The 23,303-nt window shown below is 37.7% G+C and overlaps 1 protein-coding gene across 4 annotated transcripts in view; it reads right to left on the bottom strand.

Annotated features, from left to right (window-relative positions):
- CTNNA3 (catenin alpha 3) overlaps positions 1-23,303 on the bottom strand; it is a 545,392-nt gene that overhangs the window by 488,733 nt on the left and 33,356 nt on the right. For 3 of the 4 annotated variants that reach the window (XM_074830309.1, XM_074830310.1, XM_074830313.1), the window contains exon 5: positions 14,607-14,726. In XM_074830309.1, coding sequence (XP_074686410.1) covers positions 14,607-14,726 — 120 coding nt within the window. Of the gene's footprint in view, positions 1-8,217; positions 8,272-14,606; positions 14,727-23,303 lie in introns of those variants that run through there. The other variant, XM_074830311.1, reaches the window with a different exon arrangement.

The raw sequence follows: 23,303 nt of genomic DNA, 5'->3' as shown, positions 1-23,303 counted from the left end.
ACCTAGAAAACCAGGTCAACTAATAGTAAAGATGCCAGGGGCTATGACTGCACATTTAAGGATAGAACTTTTAAAAAAATCTATGCAAAGCAAGGTAAAGTACTGGTGCTTTGCTTGGAGTCAGTGTATACTATCCTTGAGCAAGCCACATTCTGTAACACATCTTGTTGCTCTTCCTGTCCATCTGATCTCTGCAACTAAGTTTAGCACCTGTTAACAGAGTTCTCCATGTGTAGTGGTCTAGTTATATTCTTTTTTATGTATTATTTGGTCTAGTATTCTCCTTCTTCCTTATACACCAAACAGGAACATAAAGATGTAAGGGAGAATTGGGGGGGGGGGGGGGATATACATGGGGTGGGAAAAAAAGGGTGCCTCGAGAAAAAATAATGGGAATGCTTTTTAATGGGAATCAGAAGGTAGTACCACAAAATCAAGATAGTTAGGGCTTTTCTCCCATTTAAAAAAAAAAAAAATGCACTGTGTGAAAAAACATTCTCCAAGGCCAGGGCAAGCCCAAGAAAACCCAGACAACTGACAGGTCCACAGCATGCTGACATTCACAGTCGAGAGCATTATGATGAAGTTTTTAAAGAGTTAGATTACTTAAGCACTGGATGCTTTTAGCATTGTGTGTTGCCTATGGTATGTCAGGATCTTTACCCCAAGGTTTTTATCTAAACATATGATAAAAGAGGATATAGTTTCCAAAAAGAAGGCAGAAAGCTTCTGACTGCAGGGACCTTTTCTATGCACAGCGCTCCAGGTTCAAAACTGCCTGGCATAAAAATACAGTAGGAGTAGGTCTATAGAGAAGAGCTTAGCACTTTATCTGCTGGAAGTGATTCCTGATGAGCATATCAACTGGGGGGACAGACCAGAATGGAAATCAGGAAGACCACAGTCCCATTGATGCATGCAACACCATTGTTTTCTAAAAACTAACATCGCACATACAATGAAGAAAGCAAATAAAAGCAGAAAAGAAAAATACTATCTGAATGAGACAAATGTTGTGATAAAGGTACCACACCTGTTAAAAGACTCATCTTTCCTGCAGAAGTTTTACATGTAGTTTCTCTGTTAATTTAATCACATATACTTCAACTGTACTTAATGTCTTTAATTTTTTTTAGTACTCTCTCTTTTTCTTTTTTTCTTTTAAATGATTTATCAGAACTGGAAAGAACAGGTTTTGTTTCTGTGCACAGAGTAGATTGCCAGAATCACAGAAACTTCCATTATCAAATAATTAACCCTGTTATTTTCAGCCTAATTTAATTTTTAAGATTGCCTTGGGATAGTTTAGCTATATCTTGACATGAACAATAAGACATTCCCACCAAAGCATGCTGACTGCTCAAAACAAACATGTTGGTTCTCATATATATCATGTTAAATCTCCATTAGTAAAATATTTAATGGCTCTGATTTTCCCTGATAAAAAAGATGAACATGCTCCCCAAGACACACTCCTTGATGTGGCACTTAGGGACATGGTTTAGTGGTGGACTGGGTAGTATTAGGTTAACAGTTGGACTCAATGATCTTAAGGGTCTTTTCCAACCTAAATTATTCGATGATTCCTTCAAATACTCCTCAGCTACTTCTCTCACCATTCTAAGATACATTAATAATAACCTCCTGAGATGCAGTTTGAACCAGAGGAAACCTAATTTATGCTTAATCTAACTGATGGCTTTTTGAACACAGAACAGCTTGACCTTCCTTGCCCAGTTCTGAGACAAGTCATAAAGCACTCAACTGACAACTAGAAGTTCTACTGCTCCAATTAGAACAGCCAACAGAACATCTTTTGCTCTCCAGGTAGAATGCCACATTTTAGCAAAAAGGGAAGAATACTAGAAAATACTGAACACTGTATAATTTACTCTTTTATAGAAGTGGAAAAAGGCATTTAAGAAAACAGGAGGAAGAAGAATATATTCCCAACCTTCCTGTGCACAGCTGAAGCAGGTCTTAAGACCTGCATTGCCCACAACCACAGGCCTTCCACGGTTCTGAGACACAAGGGCATCAGGTACAACCTTAGTTTCCAAGAGGATGTCCTTCCACTGAGCACTAGGCTTGAAAGCTCATGGGTTCTCTGGTGACATTTGCACTTATCTTTAGACTTTTCTAACACGAATGGCTCTTACTGACAACCAGAGAAAACCCATACAAACTTCCATATCCACAGGCACACTTTGAGTTGCCCCAAAATAGCACTGAAAAGAAAGAAGTGAGAATTCCTTTGATTCTCTCTCACGCATCTTCCCTCCCCATAGTACTGCTGCTTCTCTTCGCTCCCTGATGTTCTCCATCCTAACAGCAGTTTTGCAAAACAGGAAGGGATATATATCCAAATGTCTCTAACAAGCTATCCCATTTATTTTCATGTAGCTTCACACATACATGAAACAAGTATGATCTGATCCTGTTAAAGATCAGATCAAACTTCTCGGTCAGTATAATTAGAAGGAGAAACAACCATGAACAAGGACTGTGATCAACTTTGAGGCTGTACTTTGTCTCCTCTTTGTACTTTCAGTTCTTTGTTTACTCTCTCTTCCCATGTCTCTTGGATTCACTGATGCTGCTACTCAGTTCTCTTATATCCATGAGCAGTTCACAACAATTCAAGTACTACATATCTTCCTCTATGACCACATAGAGATTTTGTTTTCTTTTAACATCTGTATCAGTGCCTTTCTATTGTAAAATTCTTGCAGGTTTCAATAAATTTACTTTGCCTGTATATCTGGAAACAGGAAAAGATTAACAAGACAAACACAGCAACTAAGGCTCACCTATCAAGTTCATTCTTTCCCCAGTTGCTAAGCCCACTCCTAACCACTCCTGAACACCCAGAATATTTTATTCTTTTTTCTAGTAGGTTATTATCTATTCCAAAAGTACAGGATATATTTAATGAAGTTCATTCTGATTTGCAAAGGAGAGAGATGTGTGGTGCTCACAGCTGTGCAGTGGTTTTCATTAGCCAATGCAAACCTTACTGCTGATAAATTCTTCCCCAGCAACAGAAATAAGTATAATTAATGGAAATTACCACAAAGGATTTCAGGAGGAACATTATTTCTGAAAAAGGAAGACTAAACAAAATAAACAAGAAAAAATAAAGGATCACTTGGTATCTCCTGGAACATTTCAAAGAATTTTTATTTTAGCTGGGAGTGTTAAAACATGGGGAATTATAGAGCCTTCTTGATTCTACTATTCTTTGCACTCTTCCAAAAGGTAGAATGCTTTATGTCTCTCCTGAACACAAAACTATTCAGGAAGGAAAGAAAATTACAACTACAGATATTAAAAAAAACCAAAAAAAACCACAAAGCACACACATACACACAGCATCTTGGTACTCTCTGCACAGAAAAATATCTGTGGAATAAGTCTACCCATGCCACCAAAGTAAGACAATTTTTAAAAGTTTTTCCATTATCTCAAAGTGAATTATACAGTAATAGTAATACTGCTGTGTCTTCTTAATATTTGTTCTGAATACAATTCACATGAATTGTGTGTTGGTAGCAGACAAAGTCAGGCCTCAAAGTAAGAGGCAAGCAATTTAGTTTTAAAACATTTAATTTACTGAAATTGCTCTTGTCCAATTAGAATAGATTCTGACCTTGGTGTAAGTTTATAACACTATTAACTTCCTGAAACTACTTCACATTTAAACCAGTATAAATAAAGCCAGCTCAGAATATAGAAACTAAGTATTGAAGTCAATAAAATAAAATGGAAGGTAGACAACCTCATATGGTAATTCTCAAAACAGTCTCCACAGACCACCTGGCTTATATAGATCTATCGATATTGATTGTGACAGAGACATCAGACAAAACAAAGTATTAATTGGAAGCATGCAGGACAGTGTAAAAGAAGTCCCCTGCAAAGTGGATCATTTGTGATCCTTGGATTATTGACTCAATACAGATGTTTACTAAAAAGTAATCCTCTATTCAGAGGAGCTTCCATTGATCTGAAAATATGTCATATAAACTTGAAGTATGCCCAGTTCAAATATGTTTCTCAAACCGCTGCTCTCTTACCATTTCCAATCATTCTCAAAAACTCTGCATACTTCAAAGCTATTTGGCTAACACAGAAATTATCTTATTAGGCACTATAAACTCATCCAGGGATTTTTCTTAAAATTTATGACTCGTTCTCTGTTATGGAGAGAATTCACGAGTAAGGAGGTGATCATGTACAGATGACAAAATTTGCATTGATTACAGTTCAGATGTGGATCATAAAGTGGACAAGACAAGCCATACAGAAATGCAGCTTCTGTGTCTCATTCTGTGTGTATCCTGGACATGCATAAGGGGCTCAGAGAAGCCCAGCTAATCAGCCCAGAGGCAAAACCCTGTCAATCATCTGATGCACTGTATGCGCCGCGAAGCAAGCTGTCTCTCACTGCAACAAGATCAGCACAATCTTCTATCTGTAAGGAAACACTACTTCAATTACCACTGTGTTCTGAACTAAGCAGGAGCCTGCGGCCACCACATCACATTATCTCATCTTTCTCCAGGAAAGGTCGTGTCTCTTCAGCTACAGAAACCGCCCAGGAACCCGATGTGATACCCCACAATGCAGACACACACTGACTGCCCAGGAACTCCCAGGTGAACTCGGACTGCCATGACTATTATCAGAAGAAAACAAACCCAGGCAACTTCCAGAAATGATAGTGGAGTGGTTTGCAATTCTTTGTGGTTTTCTAAAATATTAGAGCATGCTGAACCAGTTTGAATTTGTTGATTTCCAAAGTCCACAACAAAAGGTGCCTGTTTGATATCAGTATTTGGAGGTATGAATGCATGCCTTTTATAACTTTAAGGTCAAAGAACGTAATTTCTCTCAGTGTCTGGCTGAATTCTACCACAGTGATTACTTCAGTGCTGTTAGGATTTTACAACTAACAGGCCAGTGTACCAAGAATCTTGTCTTTAGTTGGTTTCAATCCAATTTTTTAAAAATCATCCATTTAAAGTAATTAACATATTTTGGATCACTAGACATAATAATGCAGCAACGTATTGATTTCTCCTGTATTTGTTCATCAGGAGTGTTGATGACCACTTGTAATTCTAAAATCATCCCAGAGATTTCAAGATTTTTCCCTTTTTGCAGTGGACCAGAAAATGAAGCACTTTGAAAAACCTTTGTCAAGAGAAGAGACACATTACCCAGAATTACAAATATAACTCACTAGACCGTGTTGGTTTAAGCCTCACAAATCAAATAGAACAGGAACTTTAATCTGAATTTGGAAAAAATACTATTTTTGGGGTAGAAGTCAGCCAGCATGTGGGTCTCACGCTCTTAAAAAAAAAATATATATATATACCCAAACATAATTTTTTAATTAAAAAAAAAAAATCGAACCAACTCCAGCAGTTATCCATACCAGAAATGTCACAGATAATGACTGCCATTTCAGAGAGTATAGGCTCTGCAGCACAGAATTATTCCTTAGTGCATTTTAATACACAGATTCATTATTTCACCTCTATTCTCAGCTAAATCATATAATCTACTTTATAGCGCTGTATCTGTCCCACCCACAGTTATTCCTCCATATCAGAGGCTCTTTATTTCTTTCTTCCCTGCAAGTGTGAGGAACTCAAATTATTCAAGCCAGAAAAGTTATCACTGAAATAAGGGCAAGTAGTCACTTTGTCAAACCACTCTCTAATCCTAGATTCTCAAGATATGCACTTAAGACTAGTTAATGTCACTGCATCTTCAGCAGCTCAGAGAATACCTTTTTCTTTAAAAATCCTAATCATTAGGATCTTACAGTCCCTGCTCAAGAAAATCCAATACCACTTTGAAGTTAGCAATAGGAAAGGCTGAAGTTAGCCTTAGGAAAGGCTGAAGGAATAAGGCTCACAGACTTAATCAAATTAATTCTAAATCGCTTTGCTTCTCTTTCAAGCACTGAAAGTTTCTGCTTTGAATCTCTGCTTCATCCTAAATTTGCATTGTATTTTCCTGATATAAACCAAAGAGAAGTCCAAATACTGGCTTGTATGGAAGTGGCTCTCCAGTAGTTTCTCATCTGACCATTTCTCCATCATTAAAATTCTACTCTGCTACACAAGATCCTGCTTTATTCACCACATTGCCTAACCCACAAAATGCTTACTGAGGTTGCAAGCAATTACAATAGCCACACCCTGAACCATTAGTGGGTTACAAATTAAACTCTAGTAAAAACGTTCATCAAGGACACCCTTGGTTGTAGAGCAGATTGTATCCAAAAGAAATTCTTTCCCACCTCTTTGATTGGGGCTAAACAATTAAAACATACACTGTTATAGATCAGACCTGAAGACCAATTGAAAGCTACTATTACTTCAAAAAATAGTACACTATCTGCAGAATAACATTTTTCACTGTTTGTACTTAACCGCCCAGTGAAGCGTTGCCAGAGAGCAGGAGCAGCAGAATGAAATTAAAGGTGTCAACTTTAACCTATCACTTGGAACGCTGCCTGGTTCATCACTGAAAATCTGCCTCCCTTTTTCACCATACTTCCTTCTTTCCATCTTACTCCTTACTTCCTCTGTCGGGATTAGAGCAGTAAATCTAAACTCTCTTAAAACTGCACTGTACACTGCACTGTCCTGGCTAGGGAATAGCCAATCCTTTCAGTCAACATTTGCAAGTAAATGGGAAGCAGTAAGGAGAAACTAGTGTTGCCATTAACCATAGCATTGAGGGATTGTGGGACAGAATTCATTAGGATGACACAGGTAATTAGCAGCTGATTAAATCAGGTCAGGGTAATCAATCACTGTTTTTTAAAAGTGGCTGGAGGAGCTCAGCCACGTAGCACAGCTTCATCTAGCATCAACATGAGACAGTTATACTACCTAACTCTGCTTTATCTGTGATGTCAACTGTTAAAATACACTCGACAAATACTTTGCACTCTTTTATAATAAACTCTCCTGAGAAATCAAAAGCTATTAACCCCAAATGATTTATTCCTTTCAAGGCTCATCTTACTCCTGCTGTATATAAACACAGTTTTGTTAGCTCCTTGAGAGGACATTGCTGCCTAACAGAATACTCTAATTATCATATTATCATTATTGTTGCAAAAGTAGGTAGACTCTGTAGACTCTGACTCTGTTACATTCCACAAATTCTGGTTTTGTCCTACATTAGGATAAACATATCATCTAAAGTATCAGTAATATTTCATTTGGGGAAAAAAAATAATCAATTTCTAGGCGACTGAAAGAATAGGGTTTTAATCTGAGCCACTAGATACCACTGAAATAAAATACCCACACATTAAAATTCATATAGGACACATATATGGTACCATACCAAATGTTCAGGTACGAAATCAGTGGCATTTGCAAGTCCCCCATGGCACGCACTCAAAATTCTCTAACAGCTTTTTAAGTCACGCCCTTTCAATGTTACTTAGTTCTTACTGTAATTTATTTCCTAGCTGAAGATCTCATTTCCTTCCCGCCCTTATACTCAAATTTGTATTGTTTGTTTATTTTTAAATTACCCGGGCACTCCATGGTTAAACTTAAAGTATCATCCATCCTTGGCTCCCAAGACATTTTAGATACAATTATCAGAGATAAGACTAGACTGGAATCTTTTACCCAAACGGAGGACGTCGTGGGTGCAGGTAAACAGCAATTCAGTTTCATAGAAACAGTGACAGACTGAGCTTTGGAAAGATTGGGAGGGGAGCCTTTTTAGCCCTCTGCTGAAGTGCCAGGCTACCTACAAATGCCCTTCTGTTTTCTTAAGAAAGTGAGAAGCAAGTTTATATAAACCCCACACATCTCAACCCCCTTACAGCACCACTGGTTTTATTCCTGAAAAATATATAAGTGTTTCAGAACTTCCCCCCCCCCCTCCCCCTGCTTTTATTTCTTTCCCTTAAAATATCAAAGTTTTAAGGGCTTTTTGCCACGGGCACCTCAGATAATAGATTGACTTCATATCTTGGAGGTTGAAGACTACATACTAACTACTTACATCCTCCACAAACAATATAAAAAGGGGGAAAGATATTATTTCTCATAACTCTCACTCTGGATGCAAGATAAACCAGAATTCTGTCCATTTCCCCCAGATTCCAAAACACTTACACTAGCTCACATGAGAATATTTCAAAGACATGCAAGACAATTACACTTTTACCTTCACGACTGGATTTTCAGCAGCATTTGAGTCACTACTTCTCTGCTTTTACATTTGGATGACAAAAACATACTTCCCTGTTTCTTTAAATTTCATCCATTTATCACAGCTGTGGAAAAAGCAATTGAGTACAAATGGTTCCTTTTTGAATTTTGGATACACCTTTATTGTTCCAAAAGAGGAATCCCACCCACTCTTCAGTTTATCAGTGTTCATACTTTCAGCAGAAATTTCAATAACTTTTAAAAATCAGAGTACCCCTTTATAGTGACACTTTTAATTATTTACTAAAAATCAGCTTCTTGTTATTCCCTCATCACATTGACTAACATCAGGCTGGTTCTGAAGCCATCAGCATCAAGGCATCTTTGGCATTAACCACAGCACAAGTATCAGGCACTTAGATGCTAACGTGACCAACTATGTAAACTATACTTCCTGGTTTGCACCCTAAGGATTCTTGTCTATTTTACCTAATTTCGGTGATCAGATTTCTACAAGTAAAAAGTGTATCTATAAGACCAGCAAAACCTTCCTCCTGCTCATCGTGCAGCTGCACAGTGAGCACCAGATATCTGTATAATCATACACACACACAAAAACCCAAACCAAAACAGAAGCTGCTAAACAGTTTTTTAAAGAAAATCTCTACTTCTCCTTTTTTTTTTGTCCTTGTCATTTGATTTTTCCTTCTTTCAAATGGAAAAGACAAGTTTTTTTTAGAAGTCTGGATTCCATGCACAGATAGAAGAATTGTGCACATAGAGATATGAACTGCTTGCAGCTTAAAATCATGCAAGACTAGCACTACAGACAGACATATCCAATTGAAGAGCTGAGCTGTAAAACTATGGTGCATGCAGTGGCAAAGTTGATGGGCGATACAAAAGTCTTCCACCCCACCACCCTGAATACATAATAAAAAAAATTGTAAATGGGAATATCAGCACTTTCGGGTGGGCAGGGGAAAAGAAAACCTCTTCACCCATTAAGCAAACCATATAGACCCGCAGGACTGACAGAAGCAATGGCTCAATGACAGAGCTCTAATCATGGAACTACCAAGAAATGTCAGGTGGCTGGAAACAGAATTGTCATAATTTTTCACTCTCTTAGCTACTGAGACTGATTTGCTGTTTTTTTAAAATGAATGCATAAATCAATTATTTTAATTAAACAGCAACATGATAGATAGTTGTTCTTACGTCAAGGAGAGATAATAAGCTAGAATACTGGAAATACAACCTAGACTCATTTTATAATTTATATTGTGTGACTAAATATTAAAGAAGGAAAGAAGGCATTTTCAGAAAAGCCTACGGGAATCAAATGCCTACATGTTCTTAAAATTACTCGAAAGTAAAGTGCTAGGCTTGTTTGAAAATTCCTAAACAAGAACGCAACACATCCAACCCTGCAGAAGAATCGACAGTGGCAGGGTTGTAAATACAAAAGTAAAAAAACTCACCCATTTCTTAATCCAGGATGGCAATTCAAAACACATAATTCTGCCTTTACCCTCAAATACCCAACCAAATGTACTGTCATTCTTAAGTCTAGAAAAAAAAAAAATATGAATTCTCATTCCAGTTCATTGAATAGCACAAGTGTTAAAAATTTCCATAATAATTCCTGCCCTTTGATTTGCATCTCAGTTACTGCACATCTTTTAGAAAGGCATGGATTATGGATATAAAGGCTACAAGCAATGATTAATGTACTGCACCTCTTAAGTAAGACATCTCAGTAGTTAATTGTCAAAAACATTCATTTGTTTTCTGATTTGAACTTTTCTGACTTCCATCCATTGGATCTTGTCATACTTCTGCATACTAAAGATTTAGTTAAGCACCTCTGTTTGTGATATTTCCAAGCCAAAACTTTTTCCAGATAAACTCCAATGACTGAGCTCCTTAAGTTTTCCTTGTTAATGCTTGTTTTCTTTACAGCAAATAATTCACCCCTACCCTGAACTCCCTCCAATTTTCAGCATACTTTTTAAAGTGTTCGTCACACAATAAACCTGACACTTCATAGGTGATAATCTCGTTTGAAAACTTGGCTCCAGTTTCTGGAGTAGAGCACTTTAGTGAACAAAACTCATGGTCAACATAATGCCATCTTAAAAAGCGAAGTGAACAATCAAAAGTAGAGAATAAAAGTGCACTTATTCCATTTTAACAAAGAGAAATACCATTTGGCTCTACAAACAAGTCATCACTCCAAAATTAAGACTTTTAAAATGTAGATTTGATCTGTATGATCATGAAGATAACTGCAGTACTGATAACAATGAACTGCTCTGAAGTAAAACAGGTTAAGGGCTCTGCTACATCTCCTGGAAGCATTAAGTTCCCATAAGCAAAGTAAATTACTGTGTGCCCCATAAACATCTTTGACACAGCCCTTAATTCCTTCAGTTTCTAATGCAACTTCTTAAAACATTTCTAAATACAACAATCATCAGGAAGCAATCCTAAAAAGATTTTAAAATGGAACAACCAAAACAGTTTCATATAGATTCAGTCCTTTAACACACAATTACCTTGAGGGCATACAATCAAAATCAAACAAGCAAACTCAAATTAGCATATCTTTGCAATATGATACTGCTTTTGTGCGTGTTCACATACTAAAGTTCTACTGTCAACTGTTAGATTACCACATTGCCAGAGACGTCTAGGCAAAACCTAAGTGTCTGGATTACAGCCAGCACTGCTACAGGCATCCTAAAGGCACTGTTAACACTAAGAACAGCAGCAGCAACAATTTTTCAGTTTGACAGGTGCTAAATACCACTGAATTTGATTATAATTCCATTTTTATTGTAGCTATTGCCCAACACTCCTGAAATGACCTTACAATAAGATCATTATAATGAATGGCCTTAAACCAGTACTGTTCAAGCTGAACAATACATGGACAACCTCTCTTCAATAGGAGCAAGGTCCTATATAAGAAAAAAGGAAGCATGCGCCTACTACAGTATCCCAAGAAGAGCGTGGGATCTATCACTGAGGCCCCTCTTATCCCCAGGTGCTTTCCCATTTCACAGGATCAGAATCACAGAATCGTCTAGGTTGGAAAAGACCTTGAAGATCATCTAGTCCAACCATTAACCTAACACTGACCGTTCTCAACTACACCATATCCCTAAGCGCTATGTCAACCCAAATTTTGTCCTATATCATTTCCCTTGTAAATATTCCTATTGCAGATGTGTTAATATTTAGGTTGAAACTAAACAATGCTCAGTGTAAAGCTTACTTAACTCTTATTAGAAACATTCTATTAAGTCACAGAGCAGGAGAATACTTTTACTACTTATTGTGGCACAGAGCTATTTTGAAGTCAAATTTCAGAGACGACAGTCAGTATCAAGGAAATTAACAGCTTGTTTTAATTCAAAGGAATTGCCAGACTATCTCATGGACAAGAAATTAAAAATACATTTCTTGGAGACAGGTCTATAGAGATGGAAATGTGTATTCCACTAACCAACAGTAAGAAGGAAAGCTCTGACAGCAATATATTTGGCAGCAGACTTGAATATGGTGGGATTTCATCACAGACAGCAACAGTACAGCAACGATAACTAGACCTGGCATATAGATGCGATTCAATACTTTATATTGTGTTTGGGACACAGAAGAATGGCAAAGAGCATCGTTCAGGCTTCTTGCCCACAATACTAGATGTCATCCACACAGTTCAGCTTTGCAACATTAGAGCCCAAGAACTTCCCATTTTTCTCCTCTGTAATCACCAAAGAATTTAGCCACCCTGACCAGCTCCATGTCAGCTGGTACATACACTCAGCCTATTTGCAAAATTAGAATCTGAAAACTCTGAGTTTGACCAACATACGCTAACAGCTGTGGGGTTTTTGTATAAAGAAAGCCAGAACTGAATTCTTGACCTCACTGCCCATTTTAAAGAGACATTTCTGTTGTCAATCTGCTGGCTGTCTAAAAACTCAAGACCTTCTACCCCATTCTCAAAATTGCCAGTTAAAAATGACATAATATAAACCATTATCCCAAACATATTTGCCTCTTGTATACTTCTACCACTCATAGAAGTTTGGTCTGTATTTATAAATCAGCATCAACATGGGTCATTTTAAACATCCTTTAAAAAGCACAGTTTTAGTTCTCCATCTGTCCTGTAAACTTCACCACTGAAGAATTACATTGCTATATTGCACTTCACGTCTCATGTCTAAAAAATGACAGAAGCAGATAACCATATTTCATTCAAAAGCAGTTATTCATTACTTTGACTACATAAAACACTTACTTTAGCATGAATGGATTCATATTCATATTGTATACAATTGTTTGTCTCCAAACAGATGGTAGTGACTCAACATTTTGCCAGTGGGGCTATGAATATACCCTTAGTCTAATAAGAGAGCATATAAGTCATTATCAATGAAATGCACACACTCCACAAACTCAGATACAAATGTCACAAATTCAGAACAGCTTCAGTCCGAATCCAGGTCACAGTAATCAAACCAAATCTTAATCTTTTGACAGAGGGACCACTTTCTTCTCAAAGCACAAAACAACTCAAAGTATCTTCTATAATAAATAGATATGGCAGCTTTTCAAATCCCTCACTGCAGATAGTCCAGCAAATGCTATTGAGATGAAAATCTCAGTATCAGAACTGGGAAAATACTACTCAAGAAAACCATAAAACTACTGATCAGGTATACAATGTAAAAACTAAGACACAGAGAACATCTCTGGTCTCCCTCATTTGGTTTTGGTTTGGGGATTGTTTGGGGTTTTTTAATAATTTCAGAATTTCAGCCTTTGCCTAGTTTATTTTCTTAATAGCATTGTATAACATTTTAGAAAGATTCAATCACAGAACAGAAGATAGAACAGCCTATTTTCTGCTCTGTGATTGAAAGCAGGAAGTGATTTTATACCTAATACACCTTTAGTACCTCAAAATGCAAAAGTTTCTGCCAACACAGTTAAATATAGAACAGAAACAGCATGGGGAGATATATGCATGCCTGATATTAAACAAGGATTTGAGATTCTCCAAATGGCTTGAAAGTGCAAAGTACTGCAATGGGAAGAGTAGTAAAGATCCAAAAACAGGAGAAAAGATGTCCTTCTCAAGGTGAAATTAAGTATGTTATTGAAGCATATTCAGAGTCTGCTAAAGAACCAGACATATATTACTTGAAATAACAAGAAATTTTGCGAAGTCAAGAGCGAGAATTCAGGCTAGGGAGAGCTATCCCAATAAAAGTGTGATGATAGCCTGAGAAGTAATTATAGAATTTACACTTCCCTGGCTCAGAAACACTCTCCAAGCCCTTGCAGATGTGACATTTATTATGTTTGACATAATTATGAGATCAGATAACATAAACTCACATTAGTTGCCAGTTAAAACATTGTCTTCTCGTTGGTGGCAGCCCCATGTCAAAGGGCACAAAGGACGATGCTATAGCGCTACCAGAATAACAGCTCCCACCACACTGAAACTCACTCAAGCCAATTGCTCCCTGACCTACCTATCTCAGGAATAAAATATTCATGTGTTCAGATACCATCTGTCCCTGAGCCCTTTCCTAATTGTTAACTATCTAATCAATTATCTGATATAAACAACTGTAAGTGACCTGCCCCCAAGCAAATGAAGTGTTTGACAACACTGACACCAAGCGACAGAATTCAGAAAAATACAAACCAAAACAGCCCCCATGTAGAAATGTTAGCGTATTTCATCAGTATGCTCTGAAAGAGGCAGTCTTATTTTACCAAGAACACAAAAAATAAGTGAAGACCTATTATGAGAGCTGACATTTTCACAGAAGGCACGCATAAGTGACAGAAAGTATGTGTAACATCAAATACACGTTAACAATTTAATTTGACCTTGACCTTGCAATCACGAGTCAAAGACCGCATACACTTTAAAGTTTTATGCAATCTAGATATGTAAATTCATTTCTAAAGAATAAAAAATTAGTGGTTTGCGTGCACAGTCAATATCTGAATCTATTAACTTATGTGGATTTAGTTCATTTTGCAAGTAAAAAAATCTAAACAGTACTCTGATACTCTTTAATTAAAAAAAAAATATATAGTTATGTGTTAATGCAAAGTTTAATAGTCTGCTATGTCTCACTTATTTGCTTTACCTATCTTTCTCTCTGTTGAGAAATCAAAAACCATGTAGTGCAATATCATATGCATTAAATAGAATTGTCACCCCGCCTACTGGCTTACCTGATAACATTACACAAAGCATAAAACCCTGCTGATAGAACAATAACTCTATCAAATGCACTGGTTTTACCACCCATCGTGTTTATACCCAATATTCTATGTCTTCCTACCAAGCCTCCATGTTCTTACCTGCTGACGTTTGTATGCCAAATAATCAAGATTTTCCAGATCTTTTCGAAACTTCTGGTAGGTTTTCTGTAGATCAGCTTTAGTGGATATATTTCTTAAAGATTCAAAGGTTCTTTGAAACTGTGATGGTAAAAAAAAAAAAAAAAAAAAACACCACAATCAACACACCATCATTCACACAGTTGTTGTATTTTATTCCACTAAATACTAATGGTACGGAGCTGTGTCACCTCTTGAGTATACTGCCTTCTATACATTCCTGCAATTTTGTTTTGAAATCAATCCCAGAATTCAAAGCAGAGTACATATGCCCTGATTAATTAAATTAAATCCTCTAACTTCATAGGTCAGACTTGCATAAGACAAAACACTAGCAATCAACACAACCTCTAAAGTTTGTTTTCTATGCCATGTTACAGGATGGAATACGTTCATATAGATTTAACTTTTTCAACTAATAAAAGCATATGCAACTTTTTACAGGCCATGAACTCCTCACTCCATCAAGCATAACAGTAGATCTTATATATAAACAGGTACTCCTATCAAGTTAATTTACTTAAGAGTAATTTGCAAGACCGGATACTCACCTTAGGCAATGTGCTCCCATTCTGTGTGAAAGCTGTGACAATGTTAATTATACTTCGTTACAGATCTTACTTTTAAATTTAAAACTTCTTTCATGCATACACTATTATTAAAAATAGTATGGGTATTTTTCAGAGATGAACAATACCAGCTCAGCTGTAGGGAACTGTAAGAGAAAGGCTAAGGTTTGTGCAAAAGGAGAGCGGGAGGTACAGCTTCCCTGCTACCTTCAAGAAATCAAGAACCTTCTCCTCTGACTTTTTCTGTTTCCCCATCTGTAAATATTCTTCTTCACCTCACAAGTATGTGACAGCTGTAAAGCTGTAAGTAGTTTAGAAATATTGTGTTATCACAGTGATTACTACCAGAAGCAAGTCTCTAAACATTTATTTACACTGATATAATCAGGAAAAACTACCTGTCTTCTAAATGCATCCAAAATACTGACTTAGCTTACTACAGTTACAGGCCCTGTAGATGAAGCACCTACTATAAGCTTGCATGTGGTGCTGATGTCCAGGGAATGAGGCAAAAGACCAAAACAAATGGACTGCTTTCCAGTCTGTTCTGGAAAACCAAGCACTTCAGTAGTAACTACAGCACGCACTTCTCTATACCTTTGCTAAAATTACAGTCACTGAATTGGAAAAATTAACCATAGGAGTAGAAGGAAAACAAATCCTCCATTTATCTTCAGTCCCTCTTTAAAAAGCTGACAGCAGAATAGACAGCTAGTGCTGACTGTGAATGTAGACTGCTGCACAGCGTGACTCCTTCTGTGGACATCTGACTGAGATCAAGCCCGAGTTGTACACACCATTGAAGTGCCACTGGCTAATTCCTCTTTGAGGATAATAAGCAGCTGCAGTGGATTTCAGCTGACAGTTTACAACAGATACATCCTGGAGTCTTCAGGCAAGTTAGCACTTCTTGTTTGCCATGTTGCAGACTTTATTTCAGTCTCACTGCTCTGATAGCCAAGAAGCAAGTTAAGGCAGTGGTTATATCTATTTGTAATTTATCTTACTATACCTCATTCAGCACCACTAGAGGTTAACTGGAGACTTTCTAGTTGCATCTGAAATGTTTGCTAACAAAAGCTAAAAGAAGGCTTTGTCACCCAAAGTATACTTCACCCAATTCTGTAACAACATGAGTAACAGAACATAAATGTTAAGACAAAACTTCAAGACTCTCTATTCTTTCCTGTTTGACTTCATTATCTTTCACCTTTTGCAGGATCTGTTGGTTTCAGATTTTATCTCTGCTCCAGAGTTGCTCTGAAAGCCTTGAATTTGCAATGCCTGCTCTTACCAATTCCCACCCCAGGGTATCCCTATTAGGTGTAAGCCATTTAATTACATCTACAAGCGAGACCTGAGTACAGTTTAAGCTGACCAAAATATATCCATAGTGCTCCCTCTTTATAAGTGTGTAAGAAACTGTTCATAATATATATGTACAAGTTCATCATACACCCCCAGCTCCAAATCATGACAGTTCTCCAGAAATTACTCCAAAGCTGCTGCACCCTGTCATGGGGTTGAGTAATTCCCAAACTCACTAAGTGGACATAAAGTACAGTCATATTTGACCATCTTTTTTTTTTTCTTTAAATCATGAACATGTTAGACTACAACACAGTTGTAGAATCATCATCATCATCCTCTTAAGGATGTACTTAATCCCATAGCTTCAATTTTTCCTTTGGCAGGAACTCTACTAGCAAGGTCACTCACTTCCTCATGTCCTGAAGCAATCCAAACATTAATAATGCATTTGCCTCTCTGGAAAGAGATATAAGAACCAGCATGTGAGGATGAGTTAATACAAACCACATGTGTAACTGTAAGGGTAATATACTTCAATAAAATAGATGGGTAATGGCCAGGACATCCACTTAGAAGAAGTCTGTCTTTAGATGCAAGGAAAAACACTTTTTAAAAATTTAACTCAAAAGTAAATAAAACCCAAACAGGCAATTTTAAGAAAATATACATATGCTCTTTTCACTGCCAGCAATGGGAAATCAGAAAAATGTGCCTTGAACATACAAAGGTTATCAGAACATGTTTTAAGCTTAAAACCACATCTGGACCTTCCTGTATCATTCTGCCATTGGTCTGAACCACCATTTTGGGTGAATGGCAAGAAAACCTCTCTCACCAACAGTTTTACTGTCTAGAAGTGTAAATAATTACTATTCTATACTAAATACTTAAAAGAGGTACTATTTTTTTCTCTCGCTCACCAATAACCAAATGTAAATAATCAGAAGAGATCCACAGAAGCTCTTTTTTGCCTGTCACTTTTTCAAAGTACTTTGAACATTGTTTCTGGAAGTTGAGAAGTAGCATTCTTTTACTACTTTTGCTCTCTGCAGCACTACTGGGTAACTAGCTGGACTGGTCCTCTGAGGAAAGCTGGACCACAAGTAGAGCAGAAATACCAATATTTCAACAATTCCAAAGAGCTTCTTCTGTTTGTCAGGTTACTTCATAGCACAGATACTGCATGGACAACTTTATAACTTTTCAAAACACAAGAACACATTACAACATTACAACATTCCTTTCACAATTAAAAAAACAAAAAAAACAAAAAAAAAAACCCAAAACAAACAAACAAAAAAAAAACACAAAAAAAAACCCCAAACAAACCAGAATCAACAACTGTAAAACTAGAGCCCAGCACCCAGGCATTAAAACACACAAGGTGGATAGCACAGCTGATGCTATGTCCTGAACATGCACCATCAAGACATTGATGAATGAAGGTTGTGTGCTTATCTGACTGAAAACCAATGCACAATGGATGTCTTAAACTAAGTGGAGCAGCTCTCACAGACCCACTTTAGATATCTCGAAGCAACGCATACCATCAGAACTCTGAAAGTGATGAAGATCCCAAATGTGGATAGACCAGAAGAGTGTTATTAATATGGCCTCTTTGTAAGTATGGTGTCCCTGGTTAGTATGGAAAAGTCCTGCAACCTCCCCTCAGATAGCGATCATGGTTCTATCTAATCAGTAAGTATAACTGTAAGCATTAGGACTAAACTTCCTATAGTCTCACAGCTTATTCATTGTAATGTCAGAGAAGAGATGTGAGCTCTGACTGAGGTTTCTTCTGCAGTAAAGCTGTTGATAAGGGCTGAGAATCCTCTGGTGTCTTTGTTAGCTCCTGATGTAGCCTTTTTGACTGCTATCCATCTACCTGATTTCAGGAACCTTGGAACTTCTGCTCTTCTGTCATATGTAATGGAAATGAGGCAATGAGTTCAAAGAGAAGAAGCTGAGGCATAAACAGAGTGGTTGCATAATGTTTCAACAGGAAATCATACTAAAATTTTGATACTACTTAAGTTAAAATTTCCTGTGCTTGATCATTCAAATTAATTTATCCAACTTAATAAAGACTTAGAAGTTTCTTTATGTAGCTTAACTCTGCATCCTTCTGTAAAAGGTTAAGGTTCTGGTCACTATTCACTGAACACTCTTCACTGTTGCTACCATGTTCAGCTGTTGCAAACTGATTCATAATATGAGTATTTGTAGAATAAGTAATGATATTAAAGGCAGTGATGTCTGATTTTTAAAGTCTAGTTTAATTATTACATTTTGACAATATAGCTTTGCAGCTACACTTCATAGCATCCTTTATGGAATCCCAAGGAAATAGCTTCTGCACTAGACAAATTTAGGCTTGTTTGCTCTGAGGTGGACAAATTTCTCTCCAAGTTTAATGGGGTTCCCTTGAATCCCTGGGAACCTCAATATGGTCCATGAAAATTAATGGCTTGTCAGCTAAACAGGACACCAGGCCACAAAAACATGAGACTATAAACACGCACTGCAAAGTACTTCACTGCTTACAATTCAGAGATATGGGAGGAAACATCCTTAAATATGGAGTACTTACAGTCTCCATATAAACAGAAAGAGGTATGGGAGGCAGCAGATACTGCTTCTTTAGGGTGTAAGTGATGCTATTTGACAAACCACATACCTTTAATGTCATTTGCCTGGGAGTCTAGCTAAGTTTATAAGGCTGACGTAATCAAATGTCCTGCTGCGCATCCTCTACTTGGTTTCCTTCTGCATACTTGGTTCAGACCTAGGGCCAATGCTGCAAAAAGCCAGTCTGTTATTCAAGAATAAGGAGTAATGGCTCTCTTCTGGTTTGTCTAGAGCTGCAGAAGTGAGAGTATTTGTTTTTCAGAATATCAATATTATCATCTTCCACTGTGCAGGACAGCAAAGTAGGACTGAACTATTTTTTTCCATTTGTGAAGTATTTCTCTTTCTTTTCATATGGATTAATAGGAGTTGAATTAAGGATGAGAAGCAAATTTTATTTCCATTCTGACATAAGGAAGCTGTTCATTAAAAAAATACCTTCCTGTTTTAATAACATACTGCTTCTTTAAAAGACTAAATTATACTAAATGTACTAAATCACCAGGAGATACATTCAAAACCTTTCTTAAATTCTGATTACTGAACACACATATTTACAAGAAAATAGTTGCTCTCCCAATATTTTGCTGTAATGAAATGGGCAACATGCCTCTTTGGAGAGGTTTATAGAGAGTAGGTCACATAGCTTTTTCCGTTCAGAAAATATCAGATTATTTTGCTCTCATTTTAAGAAGGTCTGAAGACATGCGTTTTGACGATAAAGCAGATACTTTGTTTTGCATGCATTTCCACATTTCTGCCTCCCAAAGCAAGAGTTATAAAATACATTTCTCTAGATCAGAATGATCTGTGCATGCTTGAGATACAAATAATCGTTGATCAGACAAGCTATTCTACATTACACTGACTTCATTACTATACTACCAATAAATAATCTGCCAAGAGAAACTGATTTTCCAAGGTTATTTTACCAACCTAGAATTTGCCTTCCAAGATTAGTGCTCAATAGAAGGAAATTTCAGAGCGTCACTTCCATATTATTCTTTTATAAGCACTGCACTTCATGTTAAGTAAGTGCTGCTGTAGAAGCAAAACACAGTAATAACTACTCAGAAGGAAACAATTTAGCAATGCTCTTTTTTTCCTGATAAATTCAAAGAGAATCTACTGCAATGGAGTTCTAATCACTGATTGGAGCATGCAGGCATTTACATAGTCCAACTAATAATTTAAAATAGCTGTCTGCTTTTCTAATATCCCACCTTCCAACTTTCCCAAAATAATTTTCAAACTTCATCACCAGACACAATACAGATTTCTCAAACTTGGTTGTACTACTGGCGACTTCATGCATTCCATGTTAACCGATGCTACAAACCATCTTTGTATCATAGATCCCCCCAAGCTTTAGGCTTACAACTTACTTCATTCAACTTACTCACAACTTTACGATTATTTATTTTTACAAAAACTTAGTAAATAAATAACTTTCATACTATGTGTGCTAAACCAAACCAGAAAAATTCCATCTTACTTAAAGAAAGCCTTATCTGTTTAAAATAAGCCCTACTTCTTTCACTCCCCCTCCCCTTACACCTGGGTTGTGCAAACAGTTTGTATAAAGCTTAGGACGAAGTGAGTCCACGTAAATTTGCTTTCATCACTATTTTCTCCTGGTTTGTGTAACTGACAGGTTGCTGCTTATATTCTCTCTCATCATCTCAAGGATATAACAATATACCACTGTTTTCTAAGGCAGCTTTTCCCAGCTTTAGGAACCTTCTCCTTAACTCTTTGTCTAAATTCATAATTAAAAAGTTTATATCCTCCCTTCCCAGGTCTATCTACCCACCCCTACATGCACAGTTTTCAAGAGATGTCAAAACTCACTCCCCCCCAGACAGGAGTTTTAAGAGGGCAACTTATTCCCTCCTATTGCTTTTGCCTTTTTTTTTTTTTTTTTTTTTTTTTTTTGAGTGCAGTAGATGGGCATGACTTTTCTTTGCTATTGTGACACACGATTCTATTAAAAAGGCAGTGGCTGAGCAGTAGGAAGGCTGCGTATTTATCTGTCCTGCCACCACTAAGGGTGAGGGCCTGCTCTTACTGCACTCTAAAGCATGCAGACACTATGGAAGAAATGGAAATAATCCTCTCTCAAATCTACCAAGCATGCTTTGCTCATGGAGACCCTTCTAGGATACTGGGTAGGAAAGGAAAAAGTGAAACAGCAGACAGGGTGACTGCAGCAGAAGCAAAACTAGGAAATTCCTGATAAGTAGAAATTCCTGAGGGAGCTGACCCACACTTAAGTCTTAAATGTGACAGCAAAGAAAAGATTTCAATGCATATAAAGACGACATTGAAGAGCCTGTTGCAGACAAGAATCTGCTGAGAGGTACTGAACTAGAAATAAGACTGAAGGGAAGGCTCCATACTGCAAAATTCAAGGATTGGATTTGTTTTGAAATCTTTTCATTTAAGTGTGTTTTTAACCCAGCAATTGTGTTTTTCGCTTGGAAATACAGCCACTATATTCCATTTCAGTTTCTCGTTCTCTGGCAAAACAAGGTTCAGGAGCCTTCAGACTTGCTCCCTTCAAAGAAATTCTGCAACAGTAGAACCTGAAGCTGGCCTGTTAGGGTCCCTTCAAAGCCATATTTCTGACTGGCAAGAAAAGCATAATGTTCTTTTTTTCAGTGATTCCCATGCTAAGACCAAAACCAGATATTATATAAACAGAAGTGCAGCCACTGGGGAGTCTGTTCCTTAGCAACAGCTTGTTAGAAGAGAGTCATTACGAATATGGCTGTTTCAAGAGAAGTCCTAGGGGTTGTAAACCCACGAGTCATTAGGGAATTACAAAGCAACAGTCAGGAAGCCACTATACCAAGAACAGAAGTGGATCCAGGTTCCTGTTGCTCTCAAAGGGATGTTCACTTTGAAAAGCCCAAGTTTTAAAAGTAATTCTTTAGGAGCTGCTCCGTCATTTATTGCACATTAGAGGCTGCCACAGAATTTGCAGAGTGCAGCGATAAACACTGTAGCCCTGATTACAAACAACTGCATCCCATGTACCATATACTGACCAAGAATCCATTTCTGCTGGTTGATGAGAAAATAAATATGAGTATGTACCAAAGGAGAAGCCAAATCCTCTCCCAAAGACTCCTGTCATCTTCTTAACACTCCTTATTTTCAGAGATTTCTCTTGTCATGAATGACCCATGCCCACCAAAGGGAAGGTGGGAAAAAGGTAGAACTTAATCTGGCTACTGCTGTAAAAGACAGTAAAAAAATGTTTCTATAAATACATTAGCAACTAAAGGAGGGCTAAGGAGAATCTCCGTCCTTTATTTGTGGTAGGGGGGAGACATAGTGACAAAGGATGAGGAAAAGGCTGAGGTATTTAATGTCTTCTTTACCTCAGTCTTTAATAGTAAGACCAGTTGTTCTCGACGTACCCAGCCCTTGAGCTGGAAGACAGGGAAGGGGAGCAGAATGAAGCCCCCATAATCCAAGGGAAAATGGTTAGTGACCTGCTACACCACTTAGACACACACAAGTGTATGGAGCCAGACGGGACCCACCCAAGGGTACGAGGCAGCTGGCAGAAGTGCTCACCAGGCCACTTTCAACAATATACCAGCAGTCCTGGCTAACAGGGGATGTCCCAGCTGACTGGACGTTAGCAAATATGAAACAAGAAGGGCTGGAAGGAGGATCCAGAGAACTACGGGCCTGTCAGTCTGACCTCAGTGTAAGGGATAGTTATGGAGCAGAACATCTTGAGTACCATCACATGGCATGTACAGGACAACCAGGCGATCAGGCCCAGTCAGCACTGTTTTATGAAAGGCAGATCCTGCTTGACAAACCCGATTTCTTTCTATGACAAGGTGACCCGCTTAGCGGATGAGGGAAAGGCTGTGGATGTTGTCTACCTAGATTTAGCACCCTCAGTAAGTTTGCAGACACCAAGCTGGGTTAGAGTGTTGATCTGCTTGAGGGTAGGGAGGCTCTACAGAAGGATCTGGACAGGCTGGATCAATGGGCCGAGGCCAATTGTATGAGGTTCAACAAGGCTCAGTGCCGGGTCCTGCACTTGGGTCACAACAACCCCGTGCAACGCTACAGGCTTGGGCAGGAGTGGCTGGAGAGCTGCCCAGCAGAAAAGGACCTGGGGGTG

The sequence above is a fragment of the Strix aluco genome, chromosome 7 (genome assembly GCF_031877795.1).
Source record: "Strix aluco isolate bStrAlu1 chromosome 7, bStrAlu1.hap1, whole genome shotgun sequence".
Lineage (NCBI taxonomy): Eukaryota > Metazoa > Chordata > Aves > Strigiformes > Strigidae > Strix > Strix aluco.
This window is presented reverse-complemented; position numbering and strand designations above follow the sequence as displayed.